At 42.0% G+C, this 11,642-nt stretch overlaps 1 protein-coding gene across 1 annotated transcript in view; it reads right to left on the reverse strand.

Annotated features, from left to right (window-relative positions):
• Positions 1–11,018, reverse strand: part of MYLK4 (myosin light chain kinase family member 4) — a 77,957-nt gene extending 66,939 nt beyond the window's left edge. Inside the window, exon 1 of the mRNA XM_027600943.2 lies at positions 10,622–11,018. Within this exon, the coding sequence (XP_027456744.1) occupies positions 10,622–10,831 (210 nt within the window). The 5' untranslated portion in view covers positions 10,832–11,018. The remainder of the gene's footprint in view (positions 1–10,621) is intronic.
• Positions 11,019–11,642: the final 624 nt, after the last annotated feature.

An 11,642-nucleotide genomic window follows, 5' to 3' on the forward strand; every position in this document is an offset into this window, starting at 1 on the left:
AGAAAGAAGAGTTATGGTGGAAATGGAAATATATATGTAAAAACTATAGTTTCCCACAATTTTCATAATCCGCAGAGACCAAAAAGCAACAGCAGGGTCAAGAAGTTCTATAATATCAACTGACAGTTATGCAGCATGGACTCAGAACAAAAATCATCTCATCTGTGTGTATTATTACCAGCTCATTCTATAGATAAGGAAACTCAAGTGGTCACAGGACTAATTTCACTATAAGAGGTAGGGACGATGAGTACTCAGGCCAGATAGTTCAAAGTTTCATATATTTTTATAGTCTAACCAACCTGCAGCAATGACACAACATCACCTTCTTAGTTGCCAATTGGCATCTGCCGATATGAATAAGTTTAGGGATAGAAGAAGGGACGTGAGCTGGCTATCAATCAAATGGTTTCCCTTGAACATTGCTAACCACACTTCTCGTAAGAATCCCCTGAAAGGTGATTAGAAACACAGATTCCCAAGCTCCACTCATGGAGATTCTGCTTCACTGTCTTTCGAGTGGCTGGGGATCTGTACACTCCCCAAGCCCCCTAGGTGATCCTCAAGAGAGTTTGAGACATGCTGCCTTCAAACAGTGTTTCTCATCCCAGATAAACAAATTCTCAGAGAGTTACATAAAGTAGTCAAGGTCACTTATCTAATGTGAGTGGCAAAGGCCAGATGGACCCACAGACTCCGGATACCAATGATCTTTCCACTTGACCCTTGAGAGCTTCTGAACCAAAAGCCATCCTAGAACCGGCGCCAGGGGAAGGCGATGGGTCCAGCTCCTTCACACCACAAGTGCTGATGCTTACGTGCTAGGAAGCACCTGTAGAAGAAGTAACTCCGGGACCAGGTAGAATCTCAGGGATTAGTCCTTTACTCAGCACATACGTGGCTTTCAATTAAACCGCCTGTTGCTTTGCCAGCAAAAGCCGACCAAGGGATTTCCATGACGCAGAGCCTCATCAGAGGGCTACAAACTCTCAAATGGGCCAGGAACTTGATATCCACACCCATCTCTGAGAGGATCAGTGTGACCTTCGAAGGGAAAGCAGGCCATTCCTGGCACTTCACAAGTTCTCTCACCCAGTTAATCTCACTGGCCGGAATGCAAGCTTCGTATTTTGTCTGCCTGGGAAATCTAATGGAAAGAACTATTATTAGACATATTTATTTTATCAAGGAAAATATTCTCATAAAATGTTCAAGAAAGGATGTTGCCTGGTTCCCAAGAAACAGGCAGAGAGACCCTTTGGAGGATACACACGTATACATTTATGTCTTGAATATATAGGTGTGTGTATACATGTAATATACATATGTATTACTTAGGTAAGCATATATTCTTAAGTGCAGTAGGAAATATTTATTTTCCTTTCAGCAATTTTTTGCAGTAAACTTTAACCCTTCGTTTTTGAGTTGCGGGAGTAACGAATATTCTAGTGCTTCTCAGACTTACATATGCATGTGAATCATCCAGAGACCTTATTAAAATGCATTCCTATTTAGTAGATCTGGGTGGGACCTAAGAGTTTGTATCTCTAACAAGTTCCCAGGAGATGCTGACAAGTCACAGGCCACACTCTGAACAATAAGATTCTGGTTTGTGGCGAATGACCATCTTCATCACACATAAATAGCAACTGTTAAGGATCAGACTATATAAAAGGAACAAAAAAATAATAACTACATTCAAATTAACCTACTCTTTATTGAATAATTAATTCAAAAAGGGGCTTCAGAATCTATGCAATGTCCCTCGGATATCATTGTAAACAATTTTCACTCAATTTTATTAGAGCCATTTCAGAGTACAAGTTGATGGATTTCAACTTGAGAGAAAGAGGAAGCAGATTGCCTTCTTCAGAAGGAGCCAGAAAGCACCCAGAATTATAGGTATTCTCTTATTGCAGACACTCTGATCTGTGGGTAAATGAAGAATGCTGGAGTGTATCAAGTCATACTGATCTCTCAAAATTGATTCTGCCAGTCTAGAAATGATTAAAATTTCATTGAAGCACATCCTCTTGGAACTTTTTGGGGAAATGTCCAACACCAATATCATTCCAAATATTCTGCTATTTGGAATTCTACTCATTGCTTTGTTTAAATATTTGACATAGTATATTAATAATTATCTTCACTTCAAAGACTTAAAATATGAATTTTTTTCCTAAAATGTGTTGGTAATAACTAGAGCACAAATGAAAATGGACATGCCTAACACAGTTGCTAAGAGGGATATGAAGAAATCTGGGGAATGATCCCCACAGGGAAGGAGTCCCAGCTTTTTAGGAGCAGAGACCCAACCTGTGAAATAATTATTACCAGAAAGGATACCAAAACTACCCACACATATGGCATACGTTATTTAAATGGTGTACTCAAAGGATGATGTAGTTAAGGCAAACTTGGTGTGGGGGGAGGAGGCGGGATGTCAGATTAGAATCAACAGTGGTGGGATTTGAATCTGACCTTGAAGGACAGGAAGGATTTCAAAAGTCATAGAAGAGGAGAAAGAATGCAGTAAGGTGTGGTGAAAATAAAGAAGTGGGAACAGATATTAAATTTGGGGGGTCACATCTCTGTGCCAGGCACCAAGCCACTTGCTAACAGGTAGATTAGCTAATTTAACCCTCCCAATTATTCTGCAAGGTGGGCATTCTGACCCGTTATGATGAACCAGGGACAGAGATTCAGGCTAAATGACTAAGGTCACACAGCTGGTAAGGGGCCCCACGGGGATTTGAATCTGGGGCTACTTGATACCAGAGTCAATAATGGAGCCTCTCTAAACCAGCATTCCACAAGGTACATCTTATGGCATCCTGAGACGTGAATATGATTCGGGAAACAGAAGAGTTCAGTGGTCAGATAAATTTTGAAGTCTCTTAGGATAAATTAGAATGCTAATAGTGTTTCAGATATGAGCTAACGTTTATTGAATGCTTCCCATGTGCCTGGTTAAAATGGTTCTGTTGCTGTTTTAACAGGGGACCTCTCAGAGCCTTTAATATTGTAATATGCATTGAGAATTCCCAATGTTATGTGTTGGGGAATAATATTAATAATCCCACATAAGATGATATGATCATGAAAACACACAGTATTAAAATAGAATGATTGGAAATAGGCTTCAATTAGAGGTCATTATCTTCTTAAGAGTTAGCTATTATGCCTGGTGACTTTCCATTCTTCCCTGTATCCCCCAGTAACTTCACTGTAATATATAGCTCTGTTAGTAAACTGGGTGTGGCCTCCTGAGCTTGGGACCAGGGATGGTTCTCAGAGAACAGGGTTGGAGAGTCGAGAGGTAGATGATGCAGCGTCTCTTGTGGTACCCAACAGCTAGGTAAGTCGGGTCTAGTCATTCGCCATTTGAAATATCAAGAGATGAAGGTCCTGGACAGGACACCAGTGGAGTCTCCTGCCCCTTTTGTCATATCGGCGATAGTAATTGTTATAATTTGAGAGTTCATAAATCTTTAAGTATCTGTGTCAGGCTTGAACGACCCACACATTGCCTGACTCCTGTGGCATATTCAGTAACATGTGTCCAATAAAATAAATAGGCTCTGCCTTCTCTCATGTTCTATCAAGCCCAAGTTACTAAATCCTTCTCTGTTTAAATACAGTTGACCCTTGAACAACGTGGGGTTGGGGCTGCTGACGCCCTACACAGTTGAAAATCCACATATAACTTTTGACTCCCCCAAAACTTAACTACCAACAGCTTACTGTTGACCAGAAGCCTTACCGATCATGTAAACAGCCAATTAACACATATTTTGTATGTGATGTACTGTATTATTACAATAAAGTAAGCCAATTTAGCCTATCATTTTCCAGCCTTATTATATGTTTGAGAGAATCATTAGTTCCAATGTATTCTCGCCTAGCTTCTGCTGTGTTCATGAACCAACGCCTGCTGACGGCTGACTTCAGCCACAGGACACAGGTCCTACAATCAGAAGGCTTAGCCTAAAGTGGTGTGACTTCACTGCCCAGCCACGGTAACTTTTGCAACTTCTCCCCACTAGAGGTCACTGTTACATCGCTGTTCCAGAAAAGAGCCTCTCCGTCAAGCCAAAGAAACTGGACCGCTTTCAATCTGGCCACTCTGGCTGTGTTTGCACAGAGAAATAGAACAAACAAGCAGAGCAGTCATCAAATGGAAACTATATTTCAGATAATGTGCAGATAATACAAACTGTCCTTAGAAAATCCAACAGAGACGATTTGTTTTTCCAAATACTTCAAGCTTAATTTAAAAAAAATAAATAAATTCCAGTTAAATTTTCTTCAAATAAATGTAGTTTTCCTTTTCATGTTATGGGGCAAGCTAACCCATTCAAGAGATATCACGGTATATAGCTGTATAACTCTGGGCAAGTACCGGATGTCATTAAGCCTCACTTATCTATAGAATGGAGGTATAAATTTATTGGACATTGAGAATTAACTGAGATGCTGTATGAAAAGTTCTTAACCCAGTGCCTTGGACACAATAAACAACATAAATGTTAGCAATCATTAGTATTAGCCATAGAGCCAATCAGGGAAGTGCCTACAAGGTTTAAATGAGTTCTTATTTGTAAATTGTTTAGAACAGGGTCTGGCACACAATGAGGGCCACTTACATGCTTGTTAAATAAAATAAGTAAATAAATAAATAGACCCAAGTTAAAGCGTAAATCCTAAATAGGCAGATGCAAACACAGCCTTAAGAATGTAGAAACTTACTTGTATTATCCTATTTAATTCAACATGCTTATTCTGGAAGGTTGGGAAGAAAGTAGAACCTAACACCGGTCATTGTTCATTTTTAAATTTCTGTAGTTATTTATATCTACAATCTGTAGTTATTTATAATATAATCAATATTTATATTGATTATTTATAATTATTAATTGATTATTTATAGTCAATATTTATAATATAATCAATCTGTAGTTATTTATAACTACAGATTGCCAAGTGGTTTTAAGGGAGACCCTAACATAAAACATCTCTAATACGTGGAGCTCACTAAACAGAGAAAAGCCATCTGCAACCTAAATGCATATCCTATGTTTACCCTTTAAATACATGATCTTGTGTCATCAGAGTCTTCCTCTTTTTGACACCATCAGTGAGCATCAATACGTGAGACAGCTTGTGTCTTTGGGTTTCAAGTATCTACCCTCCAAACCAGAGTCGGATCCTGCGACGACTATGGGACAGTCCCAGCAGAATCAACAGTGTGTCTTCGTGCAGTGGAAGCTCAGTAATTCCTTACTGAGTAGATTAATATAGAGCATGGGCACAAAGACCTAAATGACTTTGATACAGGCTGATTAACTACATTTACATTCCTGTTTCATCAAGTACATTTTTAAGGAAGATGGTCTCTTTCAAAAACAAAACAACAAAAACATCGAGGGTCTGGTGGTGAAATATGCTATAATTACTAGGACACTTTGGTGCCACTGCCTTATTTTGTGCTGAGGAGTTAGCAGTTTCCCACCATTGCCTGTTCATCAGTGCAAATGTCAATGCAGTGGAAAAGGCCAATAATTTGAATTATTATGAAAATAGTTTTGAACTTGCAGACCTCTGAAAGTGTCCTAGGGTGCCCCAGGGGGGTCCAGGGATTTCACTTCGAGAACTGCTGGCCTAGTGAATGATGTTACAGTGAAAGACCATGCTGAACAAGGTAGATTCATCATGCATTCCCCTTGCTTGTTCCATCCCCCTGTTTCTCTTTCTTGGACAATTTGGGAAAACACCAAAGGCTGCTGGGACCTTCCTTAGGGTTTAGGCTGGAACGGGTGATGAGCACTTTCTGAGGCCACACTATGATACTATCTAAAGCCCTCTCCAGAGAACTGAAGGGGCATGAGTGACTCAGGGGCGTGCAAAGGCCTCTAGCAGATTCTAGGAGACTTAGAAGCTCCAAATAAAATATTCAGCTCCTGTTAGTTCCTCCTCTCTTATCCTCCAGTGTCCAAGGGAGCTCAAAACCCCTTTCAGAATCTGAAACCAACCTATAGACCAAATATATGCTACAGGCAAAGATATCCAAGCTAGAAGTGGGCCCCTGGAATGACGGATGCTCTGGAATAGAGTGATAGCGCAATGCTTGTCAGAGGTTGATTATTATGCCCCATCAGAACTCTGCAGTTAACAACTCCATGGGTATACCTGCATGCTGGCACTCCAGAAACAGCAGAGAAAACTCCATGTAGAATTGTACAGCTGGGGGCTCCTGGGGAGCTCAGTCAGTTAGGCATCTGACTCTTGATTGCATCTCAGGTCATGATCTCAGGGTCATGGGATCAAGCCTTGCATGGGGCTACCTGCTCAGCAGAGTATCTCTCTCTCCTTCAGAATCTCAAGCAGAGATTCTCTCTCTCTCTCCTTCTCCCCTTTGCCCCTCCCCCTGCTCTCTCTCTCTCTCTCAAATAAATGAATATTTTTTTAAAAAAAGAATTGTACAGCTGGATGTGGGGAAATGCTATTATAAAACATTTCTATTGCACAGAAGGTAGAGTCATTTCTCAAGGACACAAGAAAAAAATACATTTATTAATTAAAATCTTGTCTCTATAATTCATTTTTATACTTACCCCTCATCCCAGTTAGTTCAGATAAGCCCCAAACCATACAAAAAGTTTACAACCTTGTTCACTGCTTACATTTGGAATGACAACGCTAGAAGCTAAAGGTCTAGTAGACAAACAAGATGTTGGGCTCACACACCCCTCATTCTAGCCCGGTCACTGCCTTGCTTTAAAATTTCCTGACACCCGGCCACTGACAGCAGTATTACGCCTGCTCTGTCACCACCTGAGCCTTCTAACTGGGCTCCTTGCTGCTCAGATTCTCAGCTCCCAAGTTGAAGCCTTGGGGGAATTGTTCATAGAGGGAGAGCCTGAGGCGCAGGAAAGTTAAGAAGCAAGATGCTCCTGCCTAGAAAGAGGTGGCGCCAAGGCAAGATGCCAGTGGGCCTGGCTGATGGCCAGCCAGCCATCCTTCGAGGCAGGCCTGCAGGACTCGAAAAGCTGCCCTGCTCCCGGCCAGCTGAGCCAGCGCCTGCCCGGGATACCTGCTGTGCTGTGTTCCCACGGGCCATGGCCAACACAGAACCTTCATAGCCACCACGCAAAGTGCCCCCCACCCCTTCCGTGAAAAAGCTTGGCTCTAATAAAACAAAACACGTAAAGAGCAACCTGGAAAACACGGTTGGGAGGGTAATTCTGATTTTAGGTAGGAATAGTCCTTCCATGTAATGAATCTTGGGCAAGTCCAGTTTACCTCTCTTGGACTTTGAGTCCCCTTCAAAGAAGGATTTGGATGAGCTAAGCACCAAGGCTCCTATGTGCCTTGCTCCCTAATCTCTGAGTCACAGCTTCCTTGTTAGAGCCTGTATAGGTCTTTAGTGTCCCATTCGTTATGGAAATGCCACACTAACCTGGCCTTTTCAGAACCCCTGAGTGGACGAAGCCATGAGCCATGGATTATACTGCAGGTTTGTGCCAGTATCCAAATGAGCACATACCATTCCTACCTAATCAATGGACTAGCAAATCAGACACTCCTCCTGAAGTCAAAGTTGTAAATGAGGTTGAAGTGCGTGGAACACCCCTGGGAACCGACGATCAGCTACATGCAACTGCAAGTGCCAGAGGTTAGTCACCCGATGGGACGGCTCTTGACCAGTGGGGATGACCCAGTGCATCGCCGCTGCCCCCTCCCCAGTCCTCTGGGTGGACAGTTCTGAGGTCATCCTACCCAGCAGTGGTCAACCTGGCAATGTGAGCTTACTGGGGCTTCTTTCCTTCTCTACTTCACACTCCCCAGGCCCTCACTCCTATTTGCTGAAGTTAATTCCAAAACCATCTACACACATGCTTTTGTCTCAGCTCTGCCTTCTAATGGGACCTCAAGAGCGACAATAGGGAGAACACGGGTCCAGGAACATAAGAAGCTCTACATAGACATTACCTATTATCAGTTTTCTGTGTACCCGCTATCTCGAGGGAAGTCTTTGGATTTCTCTTCTCTCCACGGCTGTCTGCTCATCACCAGTTTCCCTGGTCCTTGTTATTGTCACTATACGGTGAGCAGAAAATGAGAAATAGAGTTGAAAATACCAAGTGGCACAGGGCAAAGACCCGGAAATAGCCTCCTTAGTCTAGGGGTCCAGAGACTGACGTGGGATCACCTCATCGTTAGGGATTCGGGGTGATTTTATGTTGTACACTAATAAACCATTTTTAAAATGTGTGTGTGTTACTGTGTCTTTGAAAATCTAGAATAAGCATATCAAAACCATGATTTCACTCTATCATTGCTTTTGCTAAAATTTTTTAAATAACTTGATATGTGAAAATATTAATTGGCAGGGGTTAAAGTAGTATGCAGATACAGCAAAACCCATGAAGGTGGCCTGAAAACCTAAAGTCTGAGAAACACTAACAGCTCAATATGCTTTTCACAACCATAATGTTTTAGGTGAATTTCCTTATCAAGTATGTTAAGCAGTTTCTTATCTGGCCAGACCTGATTTGCAATATTTATATTTTTACTATATTGCTTTAACTTTCAGAGAAAATAAGATTTTTTTTCTCATATTACACCGAATAACATACAACTCTCATAATTTTAATTATTCTGAGAACCTGAAATGACACAAACAATATGATTCCTCTGTGTGTTTGGTCTAGGACACCCAGAACTTTACATGGGCAAGTATTTGTACCCAATGTATTGGAAAAAATCTTTCGATTGTTTTATGTTCTATGGATATCCCTATACCTGTATGCCAGCATTATGCTTTATGTTCTACAGATACTGAGTACATTAATATCCCAAGTAGGATTCTCTGATGCCCTTAGAAAAAAACAGTTCCTAAAACTTCTGTGCTTGCAGAAATTTCTAAGACAATAGGTTGTCCATGTTTCTAAATAACCATTAACAATGGGGGAAAAAAGCAATAGGCTATGTTATAAAAATCTGACTTATGAGACATTTTCTTTACAGTTAAAAAGTTGCAAAAACTTTTTGAAATACATTCCCACAACATTCCCAATTAGCGCATGTATCTTGTTGACTTTGTCACTGGGAGATACTATGAGGGTTACATTCTGGGAGCTTGGATGGATAACTCATTCTTTTCCATATAGGAAAAGGGTATTTCCCTCATGGTATTTCCCATAGGAGATGTGTTAAGCAGCCAAAAATGAGTAATGCTTGGACAACACTGACCAAGTCTGAAAACACAGACCTAACGGTGACATTAGGTCAGACCTAAAGAGACTTAGAATGTTTTATGACCTAACTTAAAAAAAAAAAAGTCTGTTCCTGTCTATCCATCTTTCCTCCATCTCTTTTACCTTGTCCTCAACTAAGATAGATCAGATAATAAACCATTCCAAGGTTTGGCAATTCCTCTGAAAGTGAACATAATGGTCCCCGAAATACTGATTGTGTCGGGGTCCCGTGGAAAGGCTCAGGGCCATTATGAAAGCCTGACGCCTGGAGCTTTCAGTCCACCAACACCACCAGGATGCTGAGGGGCTGGTTGCTTGTTGGATAAATATAAAGAAGGCATCTGCATACCGGTATAGGGACAAATTTTTTTTAACTATAAATCATGCATTCTCCATGAGGGTAGTATCACCCTCCCCAAGGGGGTAAAATTGTTTCTTCAGGAGGGGTAAAAAAAAAAAAAAAAAAAGCATTCCTTTTATGTATAAAGCACAAATATGCCTATAATATGTAAGCAGGTATACAGTATATCTGTGGTGTTAAGATTTCACAGGAGGGGTTCCACCAGGGGGAGAAAAGCCTAAAAGCTCTGAGACGGAAGTGGATGGCAACGAAACGAAGTGGAGGGACACTTCTATACATCCCCTTCCTGGGATTCGGGCTGCTTTCTGTCCTCTTTTCCAAACGGCTTTTATACTGTCTTGAAAATAATGTATCTTCTGCTAAGTGATAAAAGAATTAAATCTGTAGAAAAAGCTGTTTTCCCAGACACGAATACCCTCTCTTGGGAAGTGCTAAAATCCTTAGAATCCGAATTATTTCTCTTCTTTCAGAATTGGACTATTCTCCGGACTGAATTCCATTCCTGGAATAGCTGCCATGTCACATGAAAGGCATGATCCGGCAACGGTTCCAAACAAAGAGCATATAGGCGGGGCGAGCTGGCTCCCCCAGGGAAGGTGGCCACTCTTTGTATGCTGCCTTCGCCGTAGACATGGTAAGGGGCAGAGAAGTTTTGCTCTTGTGCCATTCTACTTTCATAATTAAGTCATGTATGTAGTAGGGGAATGGAGAGATGTTGACATTATTTTGCTCTCAAAACAAAAATAGCTCGCTGACTTTAACATGCAGCAAAAACGGTTGCTTTGAGGTTCCCCGAAAGTTGGTGCAAGTGCTTGGAATGTTGAAATGAGCCACATGCCACTATTATTATCCCAAACCCTCCTAAGGGGGTAGTCTCTGGCAAGGATTAAGACGGGGCATGCATTCCGTCTCCTTTGGCAAGCACCACTCCCTAGTTGGAAATAGAACAGTAAATAGAACAGTAAAATGAATCTGTCTTAGTTAAAAGTGATGTTACTACCTGCGTGTCCTCCGGGGCAGGAGCCTGTCTGTGACCTCCCCGTGTCATCACCGACCGGAACACACGCCAGAGTAAGGAAGACGAGATAAGGCACACGCTACCTACAATCCAGACGTCTTTTCTTCTAAGTGCTAAGTCCATTCTCCGGGAGCGGCTACAGAAGTCACTTGGCGTATATGCTCCTTCCCTCCCCTGATCTAGCACAAGCATGTTTCCCAGCACATGCTTGTTACATGCCCGCTTCTGAGGAGTAGGCGTTGCCCCATGGCAGAGGGTTCTCGCAGGGTCCTGCAATTTGTGTTTCCAGCTACACGATGCACAGATAATCTGCCTCTTTAAAAGGAAAAATAGGATGGCCTGCGTGACAGATCTGAAACAGGTGTAGGGGCAGAGACAGACCCGCTGGCGACAAGCGACACCAACTTGAATGCGCTTGTCCCCAGTTCAAGGACGATTTAGCACCACAGAAACTGGCATCTGCCTTGCTGGCTGGGCCACCGCCAGCGAGCTTCCTCCTGCCCTTAGGAGCAAAGGAGCAAAGAGATGGGGGTAGGGAAATGCAACTTTAAAAATCGCAAAGCCTCCACCCTCAGCCATGGTATTTCGATATCTAAGTAAGTCACTGTGAGCACCACTGGCGGTACAATTTCACAGTGGTTAGTCAGGAAATGCCATCTCTGATTAAGCGCACCAACTGCAATCAAAACAGGGAGATCCACGCTTTGCTCCCACCCACTCTATGCTATTCACGTCCTGTCGATATTCACGTCACAACCTTGGGCATAAAAAGTAGGTATCTGTATCATCAGTGGGAGTAGGCAAAGGGAGGCAGACAGAACCAAATGGGAGAGTAGAACTCTGCTTATCTGGCCCTTTTGTCTTTTATTAAACAAATAAAGTGTGTGTGCATGTGTGTGTGTGTGTGCGTGTGTGTTAAACAGTAAATTATATCTAAGAGAAGTATAGCAGGGGGCTATTTATATAGGTAACAAAGAACTAACTGAAGAAGAAAACCTGGATT

The sequence above is a fragment of the Zalophus californianus genome, chromosome 7 (assembly GCF_009762305.2).
Source record: "Zalophus californianus isolate mZalCal1 chromosome 7, mZalCal1.pri.v2, whole genome shotgun sequence".
Classification (NCBI taxonomy): Eukaryota; Metazoa; Chordata; class Mammalia; order Carnivora; family Otariidae; genus Zalophus; species Zalophus californianus.